Here is a 17482-nt window from a genome sequence, read left to right as displayed (position 1 = left end):
GGCTGCGGAACAAAGCCCCGGCCCGGCCCCGGCGGGGCTCGGGCAGGCGGCACCCACTCACCTCCCGCCGGCGAGGAGAGGATCCCCTTCACCCGGAGGTCCAGGGAATCCAGGGACACCTCCATGTACTCCATGCTGTTCTCCTGGCCGGGGCCCTCTCTGCCTCCCAAAGATGGTTTATAGGCTTCGGCACCTAGATGGAAACACACGCGTAGTTACACGGCTAAAAACACCAGTAATAACAATATACATAAATCGCGTGCAAGCACGTGCGGGTGTAAGGGCCATATTTAAGCGAGCAGGCTGTATGCTGGCTCCTCAGAGAGGCCATGAGTACGGATGCACATAGAATTATGAAAATGAAACATCTGGGCATATATGACACAATTGATCTCTTATTTCCTTCCCTGTCTGATCAGACGGATTTTCCACTTCCACTTAGGTAGGTGACAACAAAAAAAAAAAAGAATAAATGAGACAAGTTCTGCCTCTGAAAGGCACATCTGCCTGCTGCCGTACTGCATCGGCAGCAGAAGCTTAAATGGCACAAGGAAGGGATGAAACCAGGGCTCAGCGCATCCTCCTGCCTCCGACCTGCTGCAAAGGGCTCCTGGTACACTCCGGCCAGGCAGAGCGAACCGGCTAATCATGTACATCGTGAAGAGGATGAGACAGGTGACATTCAGCTTAATGGGAGGGGAAAAACATAAAAGCCAAGTTCTGGCTGTAAGTGAACAAAGCTGCTGCCGGGAAGAGATTGCACGGGGATCCCTCGCTGGGAACAGACTGCGTGGGGACCCCTCGGAGCCTTCATGGGAATTGTCAATCTCTTTGTACTCCCTTGGCTTTGCTTTCTCTCCTGGTTTGCTTCTCCCACTCAGGCTTGGCCAAGGCATTAGCCTGAAAGACTGGCTGCCACCTTTATTGAAGGGGTGGAAAACCATCTGCATCTGAAATGAAGAATTAGCTATTTGCACTGAAAGGGATCAACGCCCCCCACTTCTTGAGAAAGGGGCCACCTTGGGAGGAAGAGGAGCAAGCCAGATGACTGACAAACCCCAGGCACAGACCAGAGGCTGAAACATGGCCATTTAGCTCAGAAGCAGACACAAATCTGCTGATAAAAAAAATGACCTGTTCGCAAAGAATTAGCAGACACGGAAGAACAAACTCTTTGATAGCATTGGGTGTGTGAAACCTTAGTAACAAAGCTGAAGGCACAGCATCACTTCACTTTTTTTTACCCATCTTGTTACCTTTCCTCAAGAAGAAGAATCAGATCCAGCCTGCACTCCCGGCTTTTCCCATCCCACAGCTTTCAGAGGACAAAGGCTGCTGAAACCTTCGAGTGCTGGGTAGCTTAGGTCAAACAAGAATGACCACCTGAACAATGTCCACACCATGAGATGGGCCAGAGGTAGTTCATTACAAACATTGTGGCGCTTTCAGAATAAGCAAAGACAACCTGCACATTCCATTCAGCTGGACAAACATCCATATAAAAGCAACTGAGCATCACTCTGGGGTGGTCCTTCCTTTCTCTTCTGCATCTAACCACACTCCCTGAGCTCATGGGATATGAGTCCACATGGACATGAGTCCACGAGGTATTTTTTGGATACTCTAAAATAAAGGGAGTTCATGAACAAAAAAATATTCCTCCAGCACGCCAAGTATAAAGCCACCTCATTTATTCTGCTGTTAAAGCGTGCACACCAGCAGTTACTGCCAGTGAGATGCAACTTACACCCTGGTTTATCATACAGCCCATCCTTGTAAAGGAAGAGCGAGCTCTGCAGACAGCCACTGCCTTATGGGCCACAGGTCCTTACCCCTCCACCTGGAAGGCTAATTTCTGTGTAGTTAAGGAACAAAACACAATTAATTACCTAGCACAGTGGCTTGTTTCTTTTTATTCCTCCGTCTCCTCTTGCGGGTGGGTTTCAGCCATGGACTGTCCGTCTTCCCTTTCCTCTTCAGCAGCTTCTTCTTGATGCTGGACTCCGAGCTCTGAATAACCAGAGAGGCCACGTGCATGTAAGGCATGTTGGTATCAGCATCCCAGCAGTCCTTTGCGCCCATGCGAAAGAGCCTTCTCGCAGCTTGAGTTATGCGAAAAGACCTTAAGGACTGCGGGTTTGAAATCAAGTGGTGCTAAAATGTCTTTATAGCACCCAAAAGGAAACACAAGCACACGTGTGGGTGTACTTCCTGTCATTTCAATGGTGCATGCTTCACTTTCTCTTCCATGTAGACTCTTACACCACACTCATCGCAGTAGTAGCTGAGCACCTCCGCGCAGCAATGCAAGTATGCAGGCACACGCACACTTTTAGCTTCTCCCCAGAAAAAGTTGAGGGCTTTTTTCAAACTAAAATATTCACATCGCTCCACAGTCATGCTAGAAAATGCCAACAAAAATCTGCCTTGCACCTAAAGAGCCACCTTACAGGGCTGGGAAGGACCCTGGGGAATTGAACTCTACAGTAGCAGACCAGCCCCCTCCCTGAGCAAGGTACAGGGCACCACACTAGCACGGACTATTCATGCAGTAAATATTGAGACACACATATGAATCTAAACAGGGTTTGGGTTTTGGTTTAAAAAAATACAATTGTCCACCAAGAGAGGTGGGAGAATGAAAAACTTCCTGCTACCATTAACAGCAGCTGGATCAGGCCCTACCTTCATGGCTTACCTTAAGAGGAAGCCGGTGCTGCACCATGCCCTGTTATCACAGTGAGCGAAGCTGGGCAAAGGTGGCGCTGAGCCCTGGCTCTCCAGGGCAGCTCTATGCACGTCTACGCTGTCCCTGATAACCGTCCCCGAGCGTGGGCTCGGTTGTGCCCCACCACGTGGCTTACATCAATTGCATCACACTGCTTGTGGGGGAGAGGTTTGCATTTGAGCCAGTCCCCTTCTGGGGAACCAAGTGACTCACCAGGTATGAGCAGAGCAAAAACCACCATCTAGGGTGTGGAGATATGACTTGAGAGTTTGGACTTGACTGCAAGCTCAACCCTTGGTTTGAACTAACACTACAGACTGGCCTCAGCCACCCGAAGAAAGGGGCAGGCTACACAGCCCTGCTGCTTGGTCCTCTCTGGCTCCTGTAGTGTCAGAATACAAGGAACAAGACTCTACAGAGCTTCAAAGATTCACTTGGTATAGTCACTTCTACCTTCAGCTCAAGACATCAAGAAAATTAAGCCAAGAATTTTCCCAAGGTGACTGAAGAATTGGGGTGCCTTAAATGCTGGCTCCTCAACTTGAGATGCTGTGGAAAGGGAGCAAAATTTTAAAGGAGAGGGTGGGGGACAGAGACAATCAATGAACAACAATTTAAATTAAAAAAAAACCAGGTTCTTTTCATCCGCCATCTAAGAATAAAAAGTAAAAATCACAAGCAGCTAGGGAAAGTCTTGCCCTAGCACTATACAGACAACCTCCTAGGGAGAGTGTCTGTCTGTCTGTGTGCTATTTGTATGTCTCCCTGACAAGAGATGCTCATCTGGTATCATGAGGTGGCATGTCAGATCAATGTGAATTCAGGCTGTGGGCTGGGCCAGTGGATTTCTGAACAACTCCACCTGAGCTCTGAAAAGCCATGCTGAGCTTCAGGTTGTTAAGAAAACATTGCTGGCTCCTACCACTTGCCAAGTCTGCATCTGAAGAATGTAAGCACCCTTAAATATTTCTACTAACATTCAAATGATTAAAAGCAGTTAACACCTTGTTGAAAACAACAAACAAAAGCCCATTAATTAGCATCAGAAAGCAATTAATTGTATCACAGATCAGGGTTAAGCACCTTGTGGAAAACAATACTCTGTGTGTGGGTGTTTTCAGAGAGTGAGTTTTGTCAGAGATATGAAGCTACAACGCTTCCCGCTCTCTCTCTCTCTGGCAGCAGTGCAAAGGGGAAATTATTATCAACAGGACAAAGGCTGAAAGACACATTTAGCAGCCAAGCTTACCAAGTCAGATTCATCTCCATCTTCCTCCTCCTCCCCAGACTCTCCAGACTCCTGTTCCTCCTCAGACTCGCCATCATCAATCTGCAGCCACCATTTGCCCAAGAACAGAAAGAGTCAGTCCGGTCAGGTCTCTCAAAGCAGAGCATCCTCCCCATCATCCTGCTGCGCCCAGCACCCAACCCCAGCCTGCGTGTGCACTAATATAATTTCCTCTCCGCGACAAGAACTCCAAGGCTGTTAATGCACATCATCATACATCCATAGGGATGGTACAGGGAAAAAAAATTCAACCCCAGAAGAAAGTTTTCCAACCAAATCTTAACTTCTGTGATCATCCAGAAACAGCCTCGTGCCTACACTATGCATCACGAGTTGGGAAAAAATTAACTAAACCAATTTTAGTGCTTTACCAGCCTGTTACAAGCAAGATTAGGAAGATGTCTGTTACTGTTTCAGTGAATCCCATAACTATATGTGGTGGGGGTTCTGCATGTATACTGGACCACAGACATATGTAGCAAGGCTGAAACTGGGGGGTAGGTGGGGAGACTCTCACGGGTACAATGGAGAGCAGGAAATGGTCATCAAAAAGCCTCACTTCCACTGCTGTGCTTTCTGCCATCTTGCTGGCTAAGAAAACCTAGAAATTGCCTCAACTTGTGCCACTCCTATCCCACGGGTACAAACAGTGTCCCATCCCACTCCAAGTCCTGCACAGGGCATGTGAATACCTTTCTGGCGTTGTCTGCATCGGACGCGCTGTCTTTAGAAGTCCTGTTGTCATCTGCAGGAAACACAGCTGCCTGTTCTGTTCCATGATCATCCTCCTCTTCCAACTCATCAGAATCTTCCTCTTCAGAGTCTACATCTATGCTTTCCCCGTTCACGTGAGGGCTGGCATCACCTAGGTCCTTTTCACTCTGAAAGTCATCCAAGCACACGAGCCACAAAGACAACATCAATTCATAGGACAGAGCAGCTGAATCCATCCCAGACCACCTCTGTGTTAGGAACCTTAAAGCTGCCAGGAGAAAGCTGGCTATATGTCCCTCTAGAGCTCTTCAATGGTGCCAGCAAAATCAGTCTGAGAGCCTGCCATGTGTCACCTAACCCTGTCGACCTGGGGAACGAAGAGCCACGAGGAGTCATTCCAGTCTTATGGTTGTACAAGGCATTAAGGGGAGGAGGGCTGTTGGGCAGGAGCCTTCAGACAGACCCCTGCAGTTTAATTCAAACACGGAAGGGCAGCTCCACTGTGGCATATCAAGGGTGCAAGAAGGTTTCTAGGGAAGGGAAAGGGAAGTTAAATCAGAGAGAAGGATTTTCACTCCACTCCATGAAAGCCTAGCACTGTTTTCCTTAAATTCAAAGACCAAAACTTCAGGGTATGGGTCACAGCAAAAGCAGAATTTGATCAGGAGCGAGTCCCTGTCTAAAGCTTTTTAAGTAACCAGTTGTTTTGCTGTACAGCCTCAAGCAGCAACACTAGACAGTTACCTTGAGGACTTTGAAACAAAAAGGTTACAACATGGGTACGCTTGAAATCTCTCCAGTTCCACAGGATTCATGGGACAGAAGGGGAACATTCACTGGAAAATGTTTGTTTAAGAGTTGGTATCTGAACAGCCACACTCAAAAAGCCATTTTCAAAGCAGCAAGGCTGCTAGGGGCACGATGCTGTTACCAGGATGCTGTCACCACGTAGACTCAAAATGGAAGATGCTGATGACAACAGGCCAGCACGTTCCTGCACTCATACATGGGGTTTGTGTGCCAGGACAAGGGATGTGTATGGTGACAACAAACATGTCGAGTGGGCTTAGCGCTCCCCTCACCTTGGCACCCGCAGAGGAATGAGTTATGCTCTTAAACATCTCAATCATTGTTCTCTGTTTTAACACTTTGGTCTTTTTCTTGGGAACCAGGCTATAGGTTCCCATTCTCCGTTTCTTCTTCCGAGATACTGCAGCAGCTGGAAAAGAGAAGCAAAAAAACCCCAAAGTTCAAACCCCTCAGGAATGAAAAGAAGGGGTAGAGAGTAGAGGCTGTACTGGGGGAAACCACATTTGAGGACACAATCTGAGAAAAAGGCTTCCCACTCTAACTAATTTATTTACAAGTCAATCAAAAGATAACACACACATACGTGCAAACACACAAAGAGCCTTCTGCCAGTGCTGCAAACCCACCCAAATTCTGAGTATCCTCTCCACGCTCCTTCTGGCCCCTACATCACCATACACAATATCAAATCCTTAAATTAGCCTGCGTTTGGCAGTTTTGCTGATGCCGTAGGAGGCTGAATAGAATCCAGCTTGCTCAAATAGATGCAAGGCTAATAATACCAACTTACAATGAAAGCGATCATACAATAACTGAAGAACACACAGGGAAAAGGTACCTTAAATAAAAAGCCATTTGCCATTGAACCTCATTTCACACCTACTATGGAAGTTTGTTTGATTCCTTTCACTATTTTGATTGGGTCTTAATTTGTTAAGTCTCCCTCCTGGCCTTCTAATCAAATCAGTCATCACACCTCACTGCCTGATGCTGTCTTTGGTGAATACACATCAGAGGGATGCTTAGTGCAGGCTTTTAAGAATAGTGTACAACAGGGAACAGCCAGCTTCAGCACCAGTATTACCGTTCACAGCTATACAGCCTGTTCCTTGAAAGCATTTCTTCATCTCCCACTACAATGAAATTTCACCAAAGATCTATGAAGAGACCTCTCAAAAAAAAAAAAAAAAAAAAAAAAAAAAAAATAAAAAAACCACTAAAAAAAAAAAAAAAAAAAAAAAAAAAAAAAACTGTTAACCCAATTAATTTTATTTTATAAGGCTGTAGTTCACGGTAAGCAGTTGTTGTGGTGATATACAAAGTCCTTCAGAATTTATAGAAACATCTTCAGAATATCACACGGGAAGATGGGATGAAAGTGTCTCCTCTAACAAAAACTTTGAGCAGAAGAGTGATCCTCGGTGTGGTGGTGCCTGATGGAGCATGCCTACCTGCCCGCGCTGCCTGGGCAGGACCTGCACCCCACAAAACAAGGCGGCGCAGGAAGGACTGCAGGGGAGGTGCTCTGCGGAGCAGAAAACTGGTGGACTTCACTACTTTAACAGGGGACTGCAAGAATGTGCCCCGAACAACATCCAGAGGTGGCCAGAAGGGAGTCCAGAGGACACAAGCATCACGCTTGCAGTGCAACGGCCACTTGCAGAGAAGTGGCTAGATGAAACGGCATCTGTCAAACAAGGCCTACAGCAGCAGGCCTGATGCCAGCAGGAAAGGAAACGCTGAAGGAGATTCTGTGGGAAAAAGGTACTAACAGAGGTTTCAGTCCTTGTTAACCTGCCTCATCTCCCCCTCAGCCACATACACACACATTTGAGAGGTGGGTGCTGTTAGGAATTTTAACTCTGTCCTTTTTACCCGTCTGCGACTTCGTGGTGGCCACATAGCTCTGGTTCTGAGGTAGTGACTGGTGAAGGCCCGGGAGAGAGGGCAATGGCAACGGCTTCCCAAACTCCAGGACATTTTTGTTGCCTTCCTCCTTGGATTCTTTTTGATCTCTGCTGTCTCTCCCATCTTTGGGGTCTTTACTTGCATGCTGGAAAAAAAAATGCAGTTAAATTGAGCCTCTGCATTAAAAAAAACAAAACAAAACAAAAAAAAAAATCAAGAAAATAAGTTTAATTCTTTTCTCTCAAACATAATCACTTTCATCTGAAAATAGGACCAACATTCAAAGCAAAAGCACACAGCCCCTCCTCTAGCACATACTGTTACTTTGCCTAAAGACTGCAAGAACACTCCCAGCCTGCTGCTCCTTCACTTGTTGAAGGCTGTTGCCTTTGAAGGTGAAAGGCTACCTCGCAGAGGCAGAGATGGCAGATCCAAAGCAACTGCAGATGACGAAAAGGATCAGACGCTATTTACACCGGCATTTGGTTGGCTCCGGAGAAGACGAATGAATTACAATAAATGCATCTATTCCCTGAAACAAGCAGCTGTCACATCAAGCATGCACGAGAACAGAGTCTTGCAGAGACGTTTTGGAAGAGCCGGCAGCAACAGGAAGGGATCCTTCCTTTTGGACAGCCTTTGGCACAATAAGGCTTAGCAAAGGCTGTGGTCTCCTACCTCTAGCCTAGCACACGACGAAACACAAGCAAAGAAGGTATTTGCCTGACATTGTAGGTTCATCTACAGTGCTGCCGCAGCAAACACCTGCCCGAGCTTACCTTAAACTAGCTAGCACAGGTACTGCTGACCTAGCTGTTGCAACACCAAACACAGGACAGGCTACAAGCTCCTACTGAAAACCTGATCAGGCTCAAAAGAATTTTGTAGTTGCTCCTGCACTCCCTGTCGCTGGAGCCAGGCTCCCAGGCCCCAAGGCAGCTTGCACCCGCTCTGATTCGAGCTTGTACTCAATGCAAAGTCTCATCCAGCACCTTCGGGCATGAAAGCAGGGTTCCTACAGCCCGTGTCCCACAGCACTGCACCTTTTGCAGCAATCACTGTAATAGCAGAGAGTGGGGTAAATGTTGCCATTCTAACTTGACATCTTACACCAGATTTGCCCTCTTACGTATTTAACAGATGACCCAGCTGCATCCACACCTCTCCATACATCTGTCCACTCAACTGTCAAGTAGGAGGCAGTTTTGGCAGAGATACTCCAGAAAATCAAGAGCACAGTTAGCAGATTACAAGCTCTGCGACAGCAATGTTTTATTGCTGCTCCACTTGCAGGAAAATACTTCTTATGGGACTTTTGAAGCAACAGCTGAAATACCAAAAAAAAAAAAAAAGAGGAATCCAGGCAAAAGAAAGGAAGGGAAAAAAAAGCAGCGAGCAACAAAAACACTCTTTAAAGTCCAGGTTCAGATAGGTACTCTTAGACACTGCTTTCAAGTAATGTGACCTTGTGAACAAATGGGGAAGCGACTGATTCTCCTAATTACGGCTCTGCCATGTGCACACTGCTGGCAGAAAGCGAGGACTTGGTCGCAGACAGAAAAGCTGTAATGATAATCAAAAATGACCTGCATAAAGAGGCCATCAAATTGCCAATGATTCCTGCATCAAGCCTATAACTTATGGCTGAATTGCCACATCTTTTCTTAAAAGGCATCTGTCTTGGATTAACAATTTCAAAGACGACAAATCTACCATATCCTTTGATACGCTGTTCCAATGCTTAATTGCTCTCACTGTCAAATAATTAAATGTATTATGCTTTTTCAACTAAATTAAAAAGCCCTGTATCATCAGAAATTCTCACTCCAAGTACATACTGACGGAGTATGATCAACTTTTTTTTTTAAAAAACTTTCTCTTCAATAAGTTTAATAGAATGAGCAAATTAAGCGTCTTTAGGATGATTTACTGGACACTGGATCACTCCTGAGACTGCTCCCCGTTCTTCTACCCCTTAAAAAAATGTACGTCAGGAGTGCTGGGCACAGTATGCCAGTAATAGTCTCAACAACACTATTTATACCTCTTAGAAGTCCCTAGTTTATAGATCTAAAGGTTAACAGTAACTCTTGGCTACAGGATTATTCTGAGAATTCCCAAGTCCCCTGGAACATCCGCTGCTTTCCGGTTTTAACTTAAAATTAGAAAAATGAGCTTGGGAGGCAGATCTGATGCAGAGCTGCCTGCAACAAGTGTACGTAAGGGCTGCATTTTTTGTCCTTTAAGTGCAGGTTCTTGCAACTGGTCTCTGATAAAACGTGCTGTTACTCGCAAACATCAAGAATTCATATTCAGACCATGCCAGACTGTTTGGAAAAACATAATCAAATTTTAAATGAAAAAGTAATATGTTATTAGCTTGGGGTTCTTCTCTCCCCCTGTAATTACAATATGCAAATAAATTAAAAATCTTCAATAGGGCTGCATGACAACTGTTAAATGTGACTTTTTCATGGCAATTCCGGTAAAACAGTTTTTAAAATCAAATTAAGCCTTGTGAGATCTGGATTATTACTTGGAGACATATGCAGCAACGCTAAAGAACAAGAATTCCTGCAGAGAGGTGACCAGATCTCTCAGGAAGCCTGATGGCATGGGAAGCTGAGGAAGCCAGCAGTAAAACATACATCTCTCTCTCTCTCTCTCTCTCTCATGTATATAAATAATCCTAAATCTAAGGATTGTAATAAAAAGGATCAGTAAAGATTTGAAAGTACTCATATACTCAGTCCACACACAGTTTTCTCACCATCTTTCTCCATTCTTAGCTAGATAAAACAGTTACATCTTTGCTGTTCTTATTAAAATTTTACCCTTCCAGTAAGTAGAGTGTTTAGTGGATGAAACTTAATTCTCTTCCCATTTCTAATGTCTCTGAATTCTGCCAGTTCCTTAACTCGAGACTGTAGGTATAGCCCATCCTGGTCTCCTACCTTGAGCTTTTATGCTCTGCTCTACCTGCTCCAAATTTAAACACTCCCAGAAAAGAGGCTTTGCTAATCTAGCATGCTGCTCTGCTGGGAAATTTCTTCTTCCTTAAAATCCCATCACACTGGCTAAGAGCTGGTTCAAGCATACTTGGGCCCTTCCGCGCAAAGATGTTCTGCATCCTTCGCTGCCCAGGTTACAACCAGCACCTGACACCTCTCCGCAGAGGAGAGTGGGCAGGTTCAAATAAAAGCAGCAAAGACAAAAGACGGACTATGCATTTGGGAGTGGGGCGAGTGGGTGCTAGACTATTTGGGGCACAACAGACTTCTATCAAAGCAAAACGGAAACAAAAAAATTACAGTGATCCATTTAAACACAAAGCTCACAGATCCACCTGCAAACCCCCAGTACCATCAGAGGACTTCTCAAAACGCTGCATGTACGTTTAGCTCCAGCAAGTTTCCTGCTAGGGAAAAGGCTGTCCCAAGCAAAACATCAGACCAAGGTTTCTCCTGCAAAAGAGGCAGGGCTGGCAGAGCAGCTACCTCCAGCCCTGCCACCCCATGCCCCAGCCCGGGGCCAGTAGGACCCAGCTCTAAGCCACCTCCATGGGCTTCACGGTCACTGGCACAGCTGATTGCAACTAATGCTCCTGTCACGTGCCACTTTCTTCCACTTTCATGATGGATGGGTTCCTCCTGCCCTTCCCGTTCCTAGCACAAGGCACAGCATCAAGCAGGTATCTATAAAACTGCTTGCAGCCCAGCATCCATCCAAGCAAACTCCTGATTCTTCACGTACGGCCTCTCTTACCTTCCCCCAGCAGAGGACACTCATGCTGGCAAGGCACAAACAAAGGGGGTTGCGAATAGCAGGTGCTTCAAAGACCCCAACAGAGCTGATCACTAGTCAACATCTACTCATCCACTTTGCTGTCACAAATCCTAACATGTTCCTGCTTCGCTTCCTGAAGATCCAGAGTCCTCTGCTACAGGTGGAAAATGTCAGACTGGCAATGCTGGAGCAGAAGGAACCACACCGGGAAAGCGATGCGTGGCTTTCAGTGATCTCTTGGGCACGGACCGATCTGCTAAGCATACTAACGAGGGTACGCACACTTTGAGTTGCCTGCATTTTTAACTAAGCATACTCCTCCACTCAGAAACTGGATGAAGATCATCCTCCTTCACTTAAATCAACAAACATTCAAGAGAGCACAGGTGCTTTCATCTAACACCTACATGGGTTCCACTGCAAACAGCAAAATTAGAGGCGAGAAGCACTATTCCTGACCCTAAGTAAACTCTGTTGCTGTGTGTTATCCCTGTCCAAAACAGCTGTGGTCTTTTTCTTTTTTCCCCAATTATACTTAGATTTTTAACAGTCAAGCACAGTTCTGTTTTCATCTACAGATTTAGAGAAGTTGAGTGAGGAGCGTTCCATGCAAAGGCAACTCCAGGACGCCGTTTGAGCTCCCTGTGTTCGCATGTTGTCCCGACCACCACACATGTGGACCACTGGAGGCCAAGAAAGGATCAAAAATGATAGCGGAAGAAACGGCGTTGCTAACATCATTTCTCGCAGCTTCTCAGGGGTATCAGCTCATCCTACGCAAAAGGCTGTAAAGTCACTATTTCACGTTGGGCATTGCAAGGAATAGTCAAGAAGCTGGAGACAGCTATTCCAACAGCTCAGGCCAATGTTTCCAGAGATGCTTGTGTCTGGAAACAGCAAAAATGAGACCAACAACTATGTCTGACACCATTGTGAGAAAAATAGTCAAGAAAACTGCTTAGATTGGGACAAGAACACAATATTTTATGTGTTTATAAAAATTAAACTCAAGTGCTTTCTACATTTTAACGGGATTGACCATGTTTCTATTATTGGCACGGAAGTCCCCTGCAGCAGCAGGGAGAAGTTACTAAAAATGGCAAAAGACAGAATATCCTCCTTTTTTTTTATTCCAAAAGCAAATATACAGAACAAACAATCCTTACTAATTAAACCCCGCGTTGGTTCGACAGACCGCACACGGCATTCTTCCCACAGCCCAGCAATTAAGAGGTCTTTCTGTTACCAAAGCAAGCAAGCCAGCAACAACCGAAGAGAAACCAGACCAGAACTCCATCCATGTATTGGGCAAGGACACTGGCAAAGATCCTGCAGGTCCTGCTTCGGAGCAGGGCAGCTTCCAAGAGTGTGCAGAAGTGCTCTTGACACCTGAAACCATCTCCAGCTTAGACATACAAGCTGTTTTATTTCTCTTCTTTTAAGGACTTTCCTCTCCGGCACAGTACGAGCTTGAAACCAAAGCCAACTAGCCAGGAGGACTAAACTAACCGCCACTGCCACCGGGCAACACGGCAGCTGTCACAGAGCATCCCCCTTCTCTCCATCCATCACTCAGATGTGGAGGGGTAAGGAGATTTGTACCAAGGCACTGCCTTTGAACAGCACAAAGCAGCAGCTCCCAGGGGTATCTGCCTCTAACAACTGGTGAATAATATTTAAGCAAGAAATACCAGTCTGCTATAAAAAATTTATCACAAGCAGATGACAGTGCCTGTAGGAGCTGTAGTGGTGCTACTCTCCCTTTCCTCCACTGATGCAGAATTACAGTTTTCACTACTGAATTTTGCCACAGCTGCCAGGGGATCGTGACCCCTGCCTAAGCCTTACCTTGGAGCCACAAAAAGAAACCTGCAGGGCTTTGGTCTTCATCTAGATCAGTCAAGCTGCAAGGCTGATCCACCTATTAATGCAGATTAACACGTGCCCATTTATTCGGTGTGACTTGATTACAATTGCACTGATTTGTGCGTGGTCACGTATCTGCATAAAATCATAGGGGTTTAGGCTGCCAGGCAGACTGTGCTAAACTAAGCTACAAACCTGCATTTAAGGGGTTTCAGAACCAGCATTGTTCAGAGGTGTGGACCCTGACAGGTCAGGGGAGACCCCACTCCTTGTCCCTGTCCCCTCCTAGATCAAGCAGCTCAAGGGAAGGGAGTGTCACACATCAGTCAAAACGAAACAGGGTAGCTCAAACCAGTTTCGATAGCAAGCCTCCTGACAGAAATAGGTCTGCTGGGGACCTGGGACTGGGACGATTATTTCTGCGGGCTGTGGTCGGCAGCTAGGGTAGCCACCTTCAGCCGTCGCGGCTGTGTCAGCAGGGTGAGTCCAACCAGTTAAATACAAAATTAAAAGTACCGCACAATGTACATTCACTTTCTACCTCCCTCTGCAGTAAACCCTCTATATAAGAAGTCCAATGGTAGTCTATGGCCTCGTCACTCCTGAAGGAGATTTCCCATAGGGCACATTTAACTGTGGCCAAGCTTGCACACATGGAGTTCACACTTTGAGTCCGCCCGTGCGCACCTGAATACCCCTCTGGAGAGGATCCTCGATGGATGCACCTTCTAGGTTCAGACAAGCTGACAGCAGCACTTGCAATCAGACGGAGAGCTCTATTTCACTATGCCCTGTACTCTTCTTTTTATTTTTTTTTTTCCCCCCAAGGAGACAATATCCCCATCCCCATTAGAACCTGCCCTTTGAGTTTTCTGCATATTAGAGGGTCTGAGCCTGCTGAGCAATCCCAGATGCTTGCAAACCACCAACTGCCACCTGCCTGGCCCCGAGAGATGAACACAAGATGTTCTCAGGCCAGGAGCTCCTGCAGAGCAACCCACAGACCACATCAGCACACCACCGCAGTACTGCTGGGCACTGACATGGAAAATAATACTTTACAGCAACAGCAACACCTGTGTGCGCACAGAAAGAAAGCAGCTTACCAATCCTGGGATCAGATATTTAGTGGCAACGCTGCTTAAAGGTATAGTCTGATGAATATTGGTAGAAACACCAACATAAGCAAAGCATCTTCTGCTCCAAGCTTCTCCTTCCTGCCCAGGCTTTGTCTCCCCCAGTTAAATTGGTACCCTAGGTTTTGGGCTCATACTGTGAAATCAAGCTGAGATACGGATTTCTCAGATTTTTGCACTATTTCTTCTGACAGTTCAGTTCCCCTGACCCTGAGCTCTGCACAGCATAAAAAAAAAAAATACCGCCAGAAACACACACCTCTAACTACAGCTTCATGGTCACCGAGAAATGAACGGAAACGTAACTTGGGATTCCCTATTCAGCCATCTGCTCCTCCTGTCTCAAGAGACAGCTATGGGATGCTTTCACTACCTATCATCCCTTATCCCTTCCAGACATTTCTTAGTGACATCAAGCGTAGAAACTGGAGTTTCTGAGCAGAAAGGCCTTCTCCAAGCTCAGGACACACACATGCACTTGCCCTTCAGTCTGTTGCTTGGTCCTGGAAACGTCTGGGTTCTTAATAGGATTGTAAATGGATTAGGAAGGAAAGAAAGAAATTCTTCTAAAGGGGCAGCATTTGTGTTACTGCACTAATCACTAATCAGAAGGGGAGCAGAAATGATTCTGTCAACAACTCTTCTGAGGTCTCTGTTCAAAAACCACATTAACATGCGACAACATCAATTAAAATTGTCACCTGTTTCAGATTCAGCTTCGATCCCAATTCAGGAAGCAACTCCTAAACAGAGAAAAAGCTGGTTAAATTTGTGAGAAAATTATTTTCTTCCTTTCAAAGACCAATCCACATGTGCAGGAAAAGGCTACCAAGGTCCCCTGACAGCTATTGGATGACAGAAAATAATTTTTTGGCCCCAGTGGGTTTCTGCAGGAGCCGGGGGGAACAAATGTTTACAATTTGCAGGCAACAAAATATCTTCCTTCCCTCCTTCTCCCAGGCAGCACAGGTTTGCAAGAACAGTCTACCAAGAAAACAACAATACTCCACAAAATATTAGCAAAGAAAACTACTGTGTCCTGTAACATCAATTTCTGGGTGATTTCCACGATTTATTTCCTGGAATACAGCACCTGCTATCATGGTGTTTTTGAAGGGGAAAAAGCGTGAACGTGGAGGCCGGTGCATGAAAAGTTACTGCAATGCTGTGTTGATGAGCCTCTTCTAAGCAGCTCAACAAAGAAATAATCAGGATAGAAAAATGACAACAAGCACGGACTCTGCTACTCATAAAAAATAGCATGTAAATTCAAAAGACAATGGGGAAAAATTAGGTAGTAATTATCAGGAAGGCTGAACAAAACAGATGTTTTATTGTCTTGCAGAAATGAGATCAAATCTTGGGTTCACATTCAGATGCAGAGGCTTGAACGGAGAACATGGGAACGGCCTCTTCCTACCACTCTTCCTGTGAATTTTGTTTCTCTCCCTATTTTAAGCCCAAGGGAAATGGTCAGAGGTGCTGAGGACAGACTACGCGCTTTCTAGAGTGGCCCAACAACTGCAGACTTTGGTTTTTGAAGCCGCTGTTACTGTGTGAGCAAATAACTATCAACAGCACCATCACAGCAACTCGTGTAACGGAGCGCTGCAAGCATTCGCAAATGTTACAAGCAGCTTTCTAGAGACAAACCTTGAAGCCCAAGGGTTTGCGTAAAAATATTCTTTTGATGTATCATAAAATATGAATGAGGAAAACACTCCCTCCTAACCTAGCAGTTGTCTTTTAGAAGGGAATTGCCTCTTTCAATTGCTCAGCCCCAAGGGATCTCTCCCTGTCAAATTCCACAAGGGTCTGGGGGTTTGCCTGGCCTTATTTAAGAGCACAAGAGGCTGCTAGAGGAAAGCTGCGAGGCAGTTTCGGTTGCAAAGCCTTGTTTGGGTAAGAGACAGCCTTATGCGAGATTTTCATCAGGCTGCATGTATTGCATCTGGGCTTCCCCGCTTGCTAGCCAGAAAACACAGCAGGGGTGCGAGAGCGAGAGAATTCAAATGCAATCAGGGGAAGACAGAGGGGAAATTAGCGGTTTGGGAGAGTGGTTGGGAAATCATGGCAGGCGTGGTTTCTGCCCTACTATCGAGGCTGGGTGCCCACGAGGTTTGTAATCTTGATGTGCTCTTTGGACTCCCACCTGCTTCCGGAGGCACAGGTGGTGCCGCAGCCAAGGGCACCTTTCCCCATCTGTGGCTGGCTAGGTGCCACCCATCTCTTTTTTTCTCTCTTCCCCTGCTCCAGACCACAGCGATTCACAGCTTTGAGACCTTCACATCATATTATTGCTGTGCTGCAACATGTGGGTGACATCTGAGGATCACTTTGGATTTGCTGGTCCATAATACGCTGGTAGCTAACAGCAATCCATTGCACCAACCTTTACAAAGCTGCAGCAGCTTCCCATTCATTTCTGGGTGTGACTCACATTGCCAAGCAGGGCTCGCAATCCTTTGCTTGACCTAGGTGCAGGATACCTAAAGACCAGTCTCTCTCCATCATTAGACATAGCACAATGGGAGGATCTAGCTCATTGTAGCTAAATATAAAGCGTCACAGAGCTGGAGACCAAGGGCTGGTAGTGGAGATCTGCCTGTTCCAGTATCTATCCCCTACCTTTGCCAAAAGAACCAAAAAAATAACCAAGAGAACCAAACCTGGCCAATGACAAAGAAAGGCCCATTTCTGTTCACCCTACTATAACATGAACGCACCAGATGACTTCACATCTCCTTTTGGCTCCTAAAAAAAGGCAGAGCTCTGTTTTATTAAGTGATGGTAAATCCACCCCTAAGGATTCTGGAGTGAAGATTTCTGAACAAGTTGCATTACTGCAGGCAACATACAAAAAAAGAGAGAAAACATCATCTGGTTTACTACCATAATGATACGGCAATGCAATCAAGTTGCCTAACATATCAGCTTCTTGACAGCTTTCAAGCTTAGGAGAAGCCTCAAGTTAACACGCTATGCTTAATTTCCTTTGGGTCAAACTTATAAGAAATCTAATTTGTTTCACAAGCAGCTCTGGATTTCAGCAGACGGCTGATGAACAATACAGCCAAGAGAGAAAGGCTATTTAGTGTCTCGCATAGATCTGCTGGAGAAGGTAATTGATCAATTATGTATTTAGAAACACATTGGGAAAGAGAGCTGATGGTGGCCATGTGACTATTTTAACACCTCTGTCTCTCTGTAGGAAAAGAAAAAATAAAAATAAATATATATTAAAAA

The 17482-nt window shown here is 45.7% G+C and overlaps 1 protein-coding gene across 1 annotated transcript; it reads right to left on the bottom strand.

Annotated features, from left to right (window-relative positions):
* Positions 1-61: 61 nt before the first annotated feature.
* Positions 62-14979, bottom strand: LOC104076436 (histone-lysine N-methyltransferase EHMT1-like; the record flags this gene model as incomplete). Its single annotated transcript, XM_009577300.1, has 7 exons — positions 62-193; positions 1890-2010; positions 3978-4058; positions 4709-4897; positions 5813-5949; positions 7416-7593; positions 14938-14979. Coding segments are annotated over 7 exons (880 nt in total), but the record flags the coding sequence as incomplete, so codon positions are not given.
* Positions 14980-17482: the final 2503 nt, after the last annotated feature.

Source organism: Fulmarus glacialis, unplaced genomic scaffold, assembly GCF_000690835.1.
Source record: "Fulmarus glacialis isolate BGI_N327 unplaced genomic scaffold, ASM69083v1 scaffold48974, whole genome shotgun sequence".
NCBI classification, from domain to species: Eukaryota; Metazoa; Chordata; class Aves; order Procellariiformes; family Procellariidae; genus Fulmarus; species Fulmarus glacialis.
Note: the sequence above shows the minus strand (reverse complement) of the source record. Positions and strands in the feature narration are given on the sequence as shown.